This window comes from Sphaerodactylus townsendi, linkage group LG16 (genome assembly GCF_021028975.2).
Source record: "Sphaerodactylus townsendi isolate TG3544 linkage group LG16, MPM_Stown_v2.3, whole genome shotgun sequence".
Classification (NCBI taxonomy): Eukaryota; Metazoa; Chordata; class Lepidosauria; order Squamata; family Sphaerodactylidae; genus Sphaerodactylus; species Sphaerodactylus townsendi.
This window is the reverse complement of record NC_059440.1, coordinates 25786605-25800775: the sequence shown is the minus strand read 5'-3', so window position 1 is coordinate 25800775 and position 14171 is coordinate 25786605. Positions and strand designations below refer to the sequence as shown.

Sequence of the window (14171 nt, the reverse complement as noted above, 5' to 3'; positions counted from 1 at the left end):
GATCAGCCCCACCCCCACACACCCAGCCATGAGGAGCCAACCATGTGTGTGCGTGCAGGCGATGCCAAATTGGCGACAGATGCCTCTTGAATGGAACTTGTCCCTTGGGGGTGGGGAACAGGAGGGGACGCAACACTTGGTTGGGCACCTGTTTGTCACTTGTCCCCCCCACCTTTGAAAAAAGAACCCAAGGGCTTCCTCGCTGGGGGAGCAGGCAGCGGAGGGTTAATGGCCAATTATCCCAGGTGGCGGATGGCTGGAGCCGGGCGAGGAAGGGACTGGTGACATCGCTGGAAGCTTCGGGCACCTGTTCCCCTTCCCCCCTCCCCTTCCCTCTCTCTCCTACCTGTCGCTGCTGCGCCTGGACCAGCATGAGGCTGGGCAGGCGTGACAGCATCTTCATGGAACTTTCTGCCTCGGCACCAGCAAGCCCTCTTCCGCATGCATGACCGTCCTCGGTGCTTTGCAAAGATGCTCGCCAAAGCTGGATGATGCTCCTCGCCTCCGGCTCTGCTGCGGCTCCCCCTGGATCCTCCTCGTTGACGCTCCAGCTGGAATATGGATGATCTGAACTCCATTCGATGCCTGAGCCCGGATCAAGGTAAGGCAGGCGTGTTGTTTATTTCCCCCAACACGCACCCTCGCCGGGCACCTCCGGCAGCGACTGGGGACTCTGTGGCACCCGGCAACAAATCTCAGCCCAGCTTGACAAACAGACCGGCTGCTATTTCATGGGAAGAAACTGCTGCTGCCCAGCCGGGCTCTCTTTTGAAGGAAACTTGGTTTTTCCTGGGGTTGCCAACTGACATGCCTCCCCCCCCCCCCACTTGCACGCGCAGTCCCTCACGATGCCAAAGCATGTCCCCGGCTGCCAGAGGAGCAACAAGGCAGAGCCAAAGTTGCTTTGACAGTCTCGGCACTTTGCAGCCCAGCAAAACGCAGTTTCCATTTTTGTCACAGGCTCTTTGCACCCCCAGCAACTGATGAGAGTCAGGAAAGACAAAAGACCCCCCCCTTCTTCCCCCCAGTCTTCAAGCCACTTTGTCTGGGCGTCTTGTCTTGTTTCTTTCCTCCCATTTCACGTTAAAACTGGCCTCTTTGCAACCAGAAGGTTCTTTAAACAGACCAGGAAATTATAACCTTCCAAGGTATTGTTTCCAACTGGAAAACAATACCTGGAGGGTTTCCTCCCTCTCCCCACCTCTCTACATAGTTTGTGTTTGGGTGGAACGGTTGACTGGCACGGAGGAGCTGGGAGGATGGCAAAGAAAGAGGCAGGTCACCTTCTCCAGCTTCTGCAGACACCTTGAGAGATGTGCGTAATTCCAGGAGAAAGTTGGGTGGCTGGCTGGCTGGCTGGCTGGCTGGCTGGCTGGCTGGCCGGCCGGTCGGTCCCTTGGCCGAGAGCCAGGAGCACCGACCCTTTTGACGCTGCAACATTACAACAGTGAGTCAAGTGGGCCCTGAATAATTGATGGCACTGCCTTTTCATGCCTTTGAAGCCATGTGGTGTTATAATAGTTTTACAGGAAGTAAAAGAGGTGTGACTGAGACACCAGCCATCTGCAAGGAAGGGGAAGGGGGGGGGGGTGAGGGAGACGATCTTTTTTAATGTTTTGCTTTTTAGCACCTTTCCAGTTGTTTTCCACCTCCTAACCAGAACGTGTTCGTTCTGTGTCTTAATGTATGCTTTCTGTATCTGTGAATTCCAAGTCAGATGTGTGATCTGCTAGGGCATTTGCTACAACTGATCTTAAAGGGATGAATGAGGTGTCCAACTGAAGTCTAGAATGCAGAGCTTTCCCACCGTTATTTCTGCCCCCGGGCTCCTGCCGAGTCTGATACTCGGCATTGTTGAAACCCAGGTTGAAACACACTATTGAAATCTACATTGCTATTGCCTGAAAGAGTTATAGATTCAGTTGCTTGAAATCTGTCCCCAGTGCTTCCTCAGCCGCTGAGGTGGTCTAGAATGTTTATAAACATTCCAACTTCTCTGAAGTTTTTCAAAAGCTGTCTGCAGAGTGGGGAATTTGTGTGTACATCACCGTAATAGACTTCTGTGCATCCTTGAGGGGATTTCATAGAACCATGGATAGAAATTCTGAAAGACCCTCAAACAATTGAAATCCACCCCACTGTGCTTAGCCAAAAAATAAAGCTCTCTTTATCAGTAACATCTTGGGATAGCTTTTTTAACAAAAATCTGACTTGAGTATGGTTTTTATTGTCTTTCTAACCATGCCAAAGCTGGGATTAAAAAGTGAGTCTGGGCCTGCTCAATCAATGGAGGAGTGAGAAAATGGCCCCTTAGATCTTTTGCGTTGGGTGCCCAAGGATCAAACTGAAGCCAAGTTTGTTTAATCTTTCCTGTATGCAATCAGGAAGAAGAAGAGTTCGTTTTTATACATTGTTTTTCTCTATCAAAAGGAGTCTCAAAGTGGCTTACAATTGCCTTCCCTTCCCCCTTCCCAAAACAGACAGTTTGTGGGGTAGGTGGGACTGAGAGAGTTCTGAGAGAACTGTGACTGGCCCAAAGTCACCCAGCAGGCTCCATGTGGAGGAACAAACCTGGTTCACCAGATTGGAGTTTGCCACTCTAAGCCATTATACCGTGCCGGCTCTTTCAGTCATCTAAACTTCTTTTCCACCAGCCCTGCTTTCACATGAAAAATTAGTTGGGCATGGAGAAAAGTGGCGGAGCAGTGGACTGCAAGGAAGGAAGGAAGGAAGGAAGGAAGGAAGGAAGGAAGGAAGGAAGGAAGGAAGGAAGGAAGGAAGGAAGGAAGGAAGGAGGGAGGGAGGGAGGGAGGGAGGGAGGGAGGGAGGGAGGGAGGAAGGGAGGAAGGGAGGAAGGGAGGAAGGGAGGAAGGAAGGAAGGAAGGAAGGAAGGGAGTAGTAGTAGTAGTAGTAGTAGTAGTAGTAGTAGTTTGGATTTATACCCCACCTTTCTCTCCTGTAAGGAGACTCAAGGTGTATTGTCGAAGGCTGTTATACACTGGACACAGTGTATAACAGACTTCTCTGTGTGAGACATCTCTGAAGATGCCAGCCACAGATGCAAGTGAAACGTTAGGATCAAGATCTACCAGATCACAGCCACAGAGCCTGGAAAATCCACAACAACCAGACTCCAGGTGGCTTACAAACTCCTTTCCTTTCCTCTCCCCACAACAGACACCTTGTGAGGTAGGTGGGGCTGGGAGAGCTCCAGAGAACTGTGGCTTGCCCAAGGACACTCAGCAGGAATGTAAAAGTGCAGAAACACATCTAGATTACCAGATAAGCCTCTGCCACTCAGGTGGAGGAGTGGGGAATCAAACCTGGTTCCCCAGATTAAAATCCACTTGTTCTTAACCACTACACCACACTGGTGTTCATTTTTTCACTTATGTGTGTGCCAAGACGATCTCAGCCCAGTAGTACAAACCAAAAGGAGCCTCTCAGTAGCCTGTCAGAACTGCAGGCCACAATCTATATCATGTGCATGCATTTGTCTGCATGGTCATCAGACTCAAGATTGGTCCACCGCATTCAAAGGGGTAAACATTGAAGAATGGTAACATTGGCCAGTCATGCTGACAAAATATGTGCAAGTTATTCGGACAGAGATTCATCTGTGTCAGGGTAACAGGCAATTGGGACAAAAATATAGACATAGACAAGCCTTTATTGGCATTCCAAAATACAATAAAACAATTGTCCATAAAAAAAGGCAGATAGATACAGCAGCCATTCAGAGTCTTATCAATAGTTTAGTCCAAATGGACTCATCAAAAGTGCCCTTCCTATACACCTCTCCACAGACCAGACTGAAAACCCACCAACAGAGCCCAGGCATCACAACAGCATACAGTATCAACACTCCACTATAAAACACAGAGTTTGTTAAAGTGGCACCTAACCCTAACACAGAACAAGGGATAGGGGGCGAGGAAATGGGGGGACAAAAATATGTGCAAGGCACAGAATAGAAGGCGGAGGTGGGAGGTTCGTTTGATGCCGCAGCAAAATGGTACACGAAAACAGCATTCTAAAAATGAGATACCTTTGAGCTTAACTCAGAACTGGTTTATTGTGGAGGTGTGGGGTGGACCCGTCTATTTCCTGTGGGCTATGTAAACAAGTTACAAATTTAGTTCAGCTTGTCCTTTGCTGGACCTCACACTTCCTGTACCCTTTAGGTGAAACAGCAGCTGGCTACTGCCCGAAAAGCAGCATCTCTCATCGTGAATCACACTAGAAAGAGTGTGATCACAGTAGCAAGTTGCTGGAAAATGCAGAAAGACAGAACAGTGTTTGCACCAAGCTGGAACGAGCCCTCCCGGTCATCAGGGGGAGTGTGGGGTGGAGCCAAAAATACACCCTTCTTGTGCTGTTCCTTGGAAAAGCCAACTCTCTGTTGTGATTGTATTGCAATATTGGTATCTCGAAATGAGCATTTAGCAAAGGAGCTGACAACATGGAATGGGGGTGAGGGGGAAGGAATGGACAGCGGTGAAGGAAAATAGTAAGGCTGGAGCTAGGTAGGCTGGGTGTGGGTTGAGGGAAGATGTCTGGAGCAAAGCCATGCTCACTGGAAAATCTGCCTGTTCTTGCAGCAAAGTAAATTAAAAGGCGCACTAGAAGTGGTCTCACTTGCCACAGAGAGAATGGAAACTGAAAGCAGGGCTGGAGGAAACATCCCTGGACAAGAAATCTTGCTGTGACCGACATTCTCCCCCATTGCACAGCAGACACCTCACACATAATTGGACCATGTGAAGTAGGTGGGACTGAGAGAGTTTGGAGAAAACTGTGACTGGTCCAGGATCACCCAGCAGGCTTCATGTGGAGGAGCGAGAAACAAATCCAGTTCACCAGATAGGATTCCATCGCTCACGTGGAGGAGTGGGGATATAAAACCCAGTTCTGGGGAATCAAGCCTGGTTCTCCAGATTAGAGTCTGCCTGCTCTTAACCACTACCCCTTGATGCATGATCTTGGCTGCAGAGCAGCATCAGCCCTGGGTGCGAGGGTTTCCATGTCACAGAGATCCCACATTTTAGAAATCAAGTGTTGTCTGCATGATGCTTCCCCCCCCAGCTTCTTTGCATCTCTATTTACAGGGGAGGGGGGCTGAGAGATCTCTCTGATGCCAGCCAAATGCTTTGCCGTAGCCTGCAAACCTGTTCTCATTAGTTAACTTGTCGCTTTGTGCTGCCTGTCATTCATCTCTCCATATTCAGTCCCAGCTGTCAGCTTTGCCAGTGTCAGGCAGAGAAGCTGCCTGTGGTGAGGCAGGGATCCTTCTCAATCAGTTCATCCTGCTGGAGAAAAAGGTGGGATCCAGAGGTGTAGCGCCAAGGGGGCAGGGGGCGCCCCTGCAGAGGCATTCCGGGGGCAGGACGGGATGGGGGTGGGACAGGACGGGATAGGGGTTTGGAGGGGCGCGCGGTATACTCGCATACTGGGTGCACTTCCCCCTCACTCCATCCCTGGTAAGATCTGAAAGATGCCCCTGTCAGGGTTGAGATCTTCTGACTTCCTGATCTGGCCAAAGTAAGCAGGAAATGGCAAGAAGGCACTTGCTGAAGTCAAGCCGGTAAGGGCTGGGAGACCTCTGGGGAACTCCACGGATGCCACTCTGAGTTTTCATGGGCAAAGAAAGGTGGGCTAAGCATCTCATGAATCGACAGCCACAAAGCATGCGGTGTGCTTGTGGCGAAGGGCTTAGATTTGTCCATCTGGGACCCAGAATGGTATAGTGGCTAAGAAGAAGAAGAGGAGTTTGGATTTATATCCTCCCCTTTCTCTCCTGTAGGAGACTCAAAGGGGCTTACAATCTCCTTGCCCTTCCCCCCTCACAACAAACACCCTGGGAGGTGGGTGGGGCTGAGAGAGCTCCGAGAAGCTGTGACTAGCCCAAGGTCACCCAGCTGGCATGTGTGGGAGTGTACAGGCTAATCTGAATTCCCCAGATAAGCCTCCACAGCTCAGGCGGCAGAGCTGGGAATCAAACCCGGTTCCTCCAGATTAGATACACGAGCTCTTAACCTCCTACGCCACTGCTGCTAAAAGCATATGATTCCAATCTGGACAACTGGGTTTGATTCCCTGCTCCTCCACATGGAGCCTGCTGGGTGACCTACCGCCAGTCACAGTTCTCTCAGGACTGTGTGAGTCCCACCTACTTCACAAGGCGGGTGTTGTGGGGAGGGGAAGGTACGGTGAATGTAAGCCGCTTCGAGACTCCTTGCAGGAGAGAAAAGCGGGTTATAAAAACCAACTCTTTTTCATGTCTTCTCCAACCCAATCTCAGGTGTCTTCCCACCAGGCCTCACGATAAACCTGTTTGATTTTGAGAGCTAGCTAGTGGTCCAGCGTGGGCCACCTTGACTTCCTTAGATGCAAAGGAGAATAAATTTGTCAATTTCGAATACCTTTAATGGCATATAAATATTTGGGTGCTGTGTGGTTTCCGGGCTGTATGGCCGTGTTCTAGCAGCATTCTCTCCTGACGTTTCGCCTGCATCTGTGGCTGGCATCTTCAGAGGATCTGATGTTGGAAAAGCAAGTGGAGTATATATCTGTCCAGGGTGTGTGGGGAGTGTCCAGGGTGGGTGGGGAAACCTTGTCTGTGAGTAACAAAGGCGGCAACCAGGTCAATAGTTGAGGGCATCTGAATAGAAGTATGAGTAACAATGAAGACTATAGCCTGGGAGTAACCCTGTAGATAGCAAGGTCACTGGTGGGAGCATCTGAATAGAAGTATCCTGGCCTTTGTTTCTTTTGTCTATGGCCATCCTGTGTTTGTGTGGAGCTGGTTTGACACAGTCTTGACCCTAGTATTTTTCATGATTCCGGCCGTGAAAGCCTTCGACAAGGCATATAAATAGTTTAACATTAACATTGCAAGATAATAACAGCCTTTACAACTTCTGACGAGTTAAAATAACACCATTTAAAAATTTAGCCACCGCTTCCAACAGCTCGTAGTCGTGGCTGTTTAACAGATATATAACCTTCTGTTTATCTGTAATGCCTTCACTTCCATGCAAGAAGGGGATTATGTGCTTCTTCCTATCTATCGCACAAAAAGGACAATTCAACGGCATATGAGATACTGTTTCCACAGAACCCATGCCACACGGGCATTTCCTTTCTTTATGTGGAATTCCAAGGGGGCGTCCAAGGCTAAAGGAAGAGTAAATATGTTGACATTCACAATCTGTGGGTCATCACTCGCTCTCTGTTCCTCTGTTAACCTTTTTTCTCAGTTCCGTTCAGTCCTACCCCGATGTTAGCAACCTCTCCGAACGGCACTTTTCCCCTCGCCCGACAAACCGTTCAGTTCAGCCTCTGCATTATTAAGCAGGAACAGTCAGCATTATCGAGGCGCTAAACTCTCAGACGATGTTTTGGAAGCTGGATGGGAAGAGGAGAATAAGTAGAGAAGTAATGGGGAATTATGTTAATCTGTGTCTCACGGGCTCATGAAGGTTTTAGACAATTTCCTCTCCTGTGCAGGTTTGGGACTTCATTAGGACAAAAATGGTCGGGAAGCCAGCCTTTTGACTTCAGCTCTGTGCTGCTTTGTCAAGCACTAGAATTTTTGGAAGGGGCTGTGATCTCGGACCACGTATCACCTGGTGTTTACCAGAGAAGCTTCTGAAATCCTCTTCTTCCAAGCCACTCCCTGGATGTTGGAGTTCTGTGCAGAGGCTCCAGCTGCCACCCCCTCCACCCCCACCCCCATCCCCACCCCACTTACTTTAGCCTGGCTGGGCTGTCGCCAGGCGCCCCTTGGGACCACCCTACCAAATTTCTCCTTCGGCCAGCAGAGGATCTGCTGCTTGAAGGAGCAGCCTGGTGGGATGGGCCCGGGGGAGGGGTGTGTGTTGTGTGTGTGTGTGTGGGGGGGGTGATTCTCTGCCCCCCACATGACCAGCTGGCATGTGCCCCGGGGACATATGACCACACATGTCCCTGTGAGTGCCCTACCTCTGGTTCTAAGTAACCAACTATTGTTAGCAAATTGTTGCATTAGCAATTCTTTGTTCTTTTCCCAAATTTCATGAAGGCACTTATGCATTCTCATCCCTGACCCTCCCTCCAGTTCAAGACTCCTTCCCTTTTCTGGGTCTCTTTCGCCCTTTGCATGGATGGCACGTGCACGTTGATAAACTTTGCCAGGAGCAAATTTGATATGTTTGATATACTGCCTTGTGCTTCTGTTTTGTGGGCTGTTTCGCCGCAAACTTTACTGCAGGCTGTTGTTCACAATCATTTGCAAGTGGATTTTGCTGTTCCACACAGCTGCAAAGTGCATTGAAAGTGGATTGAAAGTGCATTATTCTGCATGTGCGGACGGGACCTCAGTACAGATAATTTTCGAATGGGAGGAACCCTGGCACATTCTGCAGTGGTATTTTCTGGATGGAGAGTTGTGCAGGGAAGGGGAAGAAGCCAGTGCGCTCCACCTCTGCCTCTATGCTCCCACATTTGTACACCACCCATCAGAGATTTCGCTCAGGAGGGAACTGACATCTGAAGAGCTTTTGTGTAAGGCCTGTGCATGTTGCTAAGCCTCCCTTTCCCTCTCGTTACAAGCCCAAAATCCAGATGGTGTTTTACTATGGGCAGGTACAAGGAAATAAGCGCTGCTTTTGGTAGATCACGACATGCAGAACATATGTTCCTTTCTGCTACTGCTACTGTGTCGACTGAGATGCCGGTACATACCTGATTCAGCCAAGTATTGCTCCCACTCGTCACATGCTGTCCTTCCTCTTGTCCCTGAACCCACCCAATATTTTTAAAAATGTTGGGTGGGGGGAAAACTTATGTCATAATGCAGAACTTTATATGCATAACTCTGCACCAGAGAGCCAGCAAGGTGTGGTGGTTAAGAGCAGGTGGATTCTAATCTGGAGAACTGGGTTTGATTCCCTGCTTCTCCACCAGAGTGGCAGAGACTTATCTGGTGAACCAGATATGTTTCCGTACTCCTACATTCCTGCTGGGTGTCCTTAGGCTAGTCACAGTTCTCTCCCAGCCCCACCTACCTCATAAGGTGTCTGTTGCAGGGAGAGGAAAGGAAAGGCGCTTGTAGGCCACCTTGTCTCCTTCCATCTTCTGCCACCATTTTTTGTTAGTATTTTTGCAAGCATCTGTCACACTTTAGTCATGAAAGGGTTAACTGTGTGTATGTAAACCAGTTACTGAGGTCACTGTTGTATGACCTGCCTTATTGATTAGCTAGTTAGACATTGCTTACCTACTACTGTGTTTCCTCGAAAATAAGACAGTGTCTTATATTAATTTTTGCTCCCAAAGATGCGCTATGTCTTATTTTCAGGGGATGTCTTATTTTTCCGCTCCACAGCTGCATGCTCTGGTCGATGGGCATGCTTTCCAAACGAGAACTTTGCTACGTCTTACTTTCGGGGGATGCTTTATATTTAGCACTTCAGCAAAACCTCTACTACGTCTTATTCTCAGGGGACGTCTTATTTTCGGGGAAACAGGGTAGTGGCCACGTAGTCAGACGTTATATAGTGAACTCTGTTTTCTTTCTTTGAGCACAAGACGCCATCACGATGTGACCACACGAGGTAGCCGTATGTAACCAAGTGTAGTAAGATAGGAAAGTATATTGTTTCTTGCTTTCTTCTCCATGTAACCCTCCCTAATAGTTAGTAAACTCTTATATATAAAAAGCAGCTGTGAATCAGTCTCTTCTGTTCTATTCTGCTAATATATATTAAATTGCCAACATTTTCCCACCAGGGAGATAGTAATGCTTCTAATGAACACGCCATCTAGCTGAGTAGATTTTAGTACGGGTAGAGCTGTATTTAAAGGTTATTTATATATTAATGTTCATATTTTATGAAATGTTGGTAGCTATCTTGAGCCCACAAGGGGAAGGGTGACATATAAAATTAATGATTTTTTTTAAAAAAGTATTCAATCTGGCAACCCTGCCCTCATCTCTTCCAGCTCCTTTTCCGCCTCCCAAGCAGTCTCCCCATTGCCAGATTCACTCTGTCTTGAGTCAGTCGTCGCATCTGATTTGCATCCTCCCCCCCTTTAAATGTCATAGGAATCTGTGGACTTTTCTTTTTTTATGAGTAACAGTTAAATGTCCATCAGCATCTTTCTGGAAAGGGAAGGCAATGCCAGCTAAAGCAGCGCCGTTTGCTCGATCGCTGGAAGCAATAATCACAGACAAGCTGCCAAAACGACAGGGAGATGAACCCTTACGTTTTTATGCATTAGCATACGCTTTTAAGAAAGCAAGACATACTTTGGGAGCAAAAATAGCCCGAGAGACCACAGAGGCAGCGGACGTGGCGTTGCAACGTGCATTCCGAGCCGTTTGGAATGAGCTCATGGGAGTCAGTGGTCAAAAACGCATCAGAGCATAAGGTTGCCAGCACCAGGTTGGGAAATACCTGAAGATTTTGGAGGCGGAGCCCGAAGAAGATGGGGTTTGGGAGGGGAGGGGCTTTAGCGGTGTATAGCTTCATCTGGAGATCAGTTGAAATTCCAGGAGTTCTCCGGATCCCACTTGGATGTTCACAACCCCATCATTTGAACCTTCTTTCCCTCCTTGCTGATACAGACATACTTACTGATAAAGTTCTTCAAAAAAAAGGACCCTTAGTGCACTTATAATTCCTTTTAGATTCTTGCACAGTGTTTTATGGATGCACTCCTGTGTATTGGTTGTATACCCACCAGAAGTAAATCACTTCTATTTTGTAGTGTGTTATGAATTTATTTGTACGCATTGTAATAAATGAATTTGGGGGGTGTCTTCTTCCTCTTCCTCTTCCTCTTCCTCCTCTTCCTCTTCCTCTTCCTCTTCCTCTTCCTCTTCCTCTTCCTCTTCCTCTTCCTCCTCTTCTTTTTCTTTTTCTTTTTCTTCTTCTTCCTCTTCCTCCTCTTCCTCTTCCTCTTCCTCCGCTTCCTCCTCTTCCTCTTCCTCTTCCTCTTCCTCTTCTTCCTCTTCTTCCTCTTCTTCCTCCTCTTCCTCCTCTTCCTCCTCCTCTTCCTCTTCCTCTTCCTCTTCCTCTTCCTCTTCCTCTTCCTCTTCCTCTTCCTCCTCCTCCTCTTCTTCTTCTTCATAGCAACCTCAGCGTTAGCAGTCTCCCATCCAAGCTCTAAGCAGGCCCAGCCTTCCTTTGCTTCCAAGCTCTGATGAGCTCAAGCAAGTCTTGAGTTATTCAGGCTGCCAATTACATACTTCTATAGGAGTTATATAGGTGCAGTAGCTTGCTATCTATCTGTCTATCTATTGATCTATCTATTTTGCTGTCAAGTCACAGATGACTTATGGTGACCCCTGCTAGAGTTTTCAAGGCAAGAGACATTTAGGGGAGGTTTGCCGTCACCTTCCTGCATGTTATGATCCAAGTATTCTTTGGTGGTCTCCCATCCAAATACCGAACCTGCTTAGCTTCTGAGAGCTGATGAGTTTGAGCTAATCTGAACTATTCAGGCCAAGACTTGAATAATATACTACAATGTATCATCCTGATTTATCAGTACAAGAATGAGGTTGGAAAAAAAATGTATACATTTTCTGGAAAAGATTTGGCATAATAAGGTACCAGGGCTCTTGTTTGCACTCATGCAAAACTGAATCCAGTGGAGGTTTGGGGTTGCAATGGCAGGAATGGGAAACCATCCCTACAGAACAAAAATGGGAACTGTACTTGGTAAACAGTGAAACTTCAAGGATATGAAAGAACACTGCAAAGATTTAGTTAAGCAACTTATTGATCGACCGATCTCACATTTAACCCAAAGGAAGTTAGCAACCCTGGTTTTCGGTGAAGACATAAGTATACTGGTGACTTGTGGGGAACATGGTTTGGAGAGAGATTTGTACAAGCTAAAAAGTTCAAAAATTGGTCACTCGTGGCCCTCCAGATGTTATGGACTGCAGTTCCCATCATCCCCTGCCAGCATTGGCAGGGGATGATGGGAACTGTAGTCCATAACATCTGGAGGGCCACAAGTTTGACACCTGTGCAAAAGATCAAGAATTCACATCATGCCAGCCTTCCATTGTTTCCCCTTATTTAATTAGAAATCTTCAGTCCTTTGGGAAGATGTGTGGGGGAAGGGAAGGAAGCACTTTCACGGATATTGTTTGGTAGGGACCTTTGTCTAGCATGAACACCACAAATTGCTTCTCTCGGTGAAGGTATTTGACAGCTTTTGGTGCATCTCAACAGCCCTCATTATCTCTTGGAAAGGCAGAGCTTTAAGCTGGCCGGCGAACGCTCCGCTGTCCTCTGGGAAGCTTAAATTCTCGAGCAAGTTTCTTAAAAATTGTCACTTAATTAATTGGATTAATGCAACAGGGCGGTTCTTTGCATGTGAAAAGGATTCTTACAACCCCTCCCCCCTCCCCTGCAGATTTCAGACCCCATTAGACCATGTAAGCCTTTCATGCCTTTCAGGTTTTCTGAGTTCCATCGGTGATGGCCGGAATAAATGATCATGTTCAAAAAGCTAGTGTTCTCACCCTGGTCCCCGCTGAAATTATCCTGATGGACTTGAAACAATTACCCACAAAGGCTTGAAGAATTAGCCAAGTTTTCCGTGGAGAGATAGAGCCGCTTGAAAATGCTTACGCGTTCATTTAGAGCTGCTTCCGACATTATTCAAAAAGCATGGCTGATGAAAACCTTCAGAAGAGGTACTTATGAATTTCTCCCCGAGTGGGATTCTCACCAGAATACTCTGTTCTGACCAGAACTGTCCGTGTTGTGAAAGAGAACAGCGTGCATATACTTTAATGTCCATTGTTTGCTCTAGGCAGGGGCACCTTGAATAGGCATTTGAAGAAACGCTGATGGCAACACACCAAATGTGTATAAAGCCCATATCAAAATGTACATTGGGATAAGAGAGCCAGCGAGGTGTAGTGGTTAAAAGCAGGTGGATTCTAATCTGGAGGACCGGGTTTGATTCTGGTGAACATCTGGTTCACCAGATGAGCCTCCGCCACTCAGGTGGAGGAGTGGGGAATCAAACCCGGTTCTCCAGATTAGAATCCACCTGCTCTTCACCACTACACCACGCTGGCTCTAGTGGAAGTGGAACCCAGACTGTTGCTCCTGTGTGAGTTTCTCAGTGTGTTCCTCAGAGGCATCCAACACCTCTTGGCCCTGACTGGAACTAAAGGCTAAAAGGAGAGCATAGCTGGGATGATACTGTCTCTTCCTCAGAGGCTGAGCCTTCTGAGTCAGGCTCTGGGAGGTTATGGGACAATTACGAGTCCTCTGCCTCAGCTGAATAACCCAGGCTGGGTCAACCTTGCCAAAAGCTAAGCAAGGTTGGCCCTGGCTAGTATTTGGTTGGGAGACCTCCACGGAATACCCGGGTCTGATGTGGAGACAGGCAATGACAAACCACTTCTGAAAGTCTGTTGCCTCGAAAACCCCACGGGGTTGCCATGAGTCAGGTGAGTCTGGATGGCTCTTTATATCACATGGCAACTCCATGGCTCTTTGCTTTTAACAAAGAACCATGAAGTAGGCTGGTGGAATGCATCACTAGTTCCATCCCTTTCTGCTTTACAATTCCCCTCTGTACTGCATTTCCTGGTTTAATTCTTGTTCAAATAATTACAATTAACGCTCCTGCGGCTTTCCACTTCTGCAGACCAAAACAAAAACAGTGGGCTCTCCTTGAACCCCTGAGCGAGTCGGTTGCTGTCTCTTTCTTTCCCTGGATCTGTGTGGAAAACGATATTTTCTCGATGAGAATCGTTGTTCAGCCCCGGTGGGCACCTCCACGCTACCATGGAAATGTCACCTGGATTACTGCCATCTTTATTTATTATTTCATTTATTATGGGGAATGAATGGGAATTAAGAAGCAGGCATGTGAAATGGAGCCCCTTCCCAAACAGTACTAATTTACTTTTGGCTGTGGAGATTTTTTTCCTGCTCATTAAGCAATTACAGTGGTAAGATGAACAGCACAGCGAAGAAAATGGTAGCTTTTTGGCCTGTTGCTAAATGACAGTCTGAGAGCGCTAAGCCACCAGGCTAATTGTCCATGCTAAATCATGAGGTCGCATCATGCCAAATCAATATCCTTTTGATTCTGTGCAAAGCTATTTGAGCCATTGATCAGCGCCACTGAGCAAAGCAGCTTGTCTGAGG

At 47.7% G+C, this 14171-nt stretch overlaps 1 protein-coding gene across 3 annotated transcripts in view; it reads left to right on the top strand.

The window, feature by feature from the left end:
* Nucleotides 1–14171, top strand: part of PLCH2 (phospholipase C eta 2) — a 308320-nt gene that overhangs the window by 149444 nt on the left and 144705 nt on the right. The window contains exon 1 of one of the 3 annotated variants that reach the window (XM_048518902.1): nucleotides 472–601. The exons of the other annotated variants lie outside the window; for them this stretch is intronic. Within the exon in view, the coding sequence (XP_048374859.1) occupies nucleotides 559–601 (43 nt within the window). The 5' untranslated portion in view covers nucleotides 472–558. Of the gene's footprint in view, nucleotides 1–471; nucleotides 602–14171 lie in introns of those variants that run through there. 3 annotated transcript variants of the gene reach the window in all.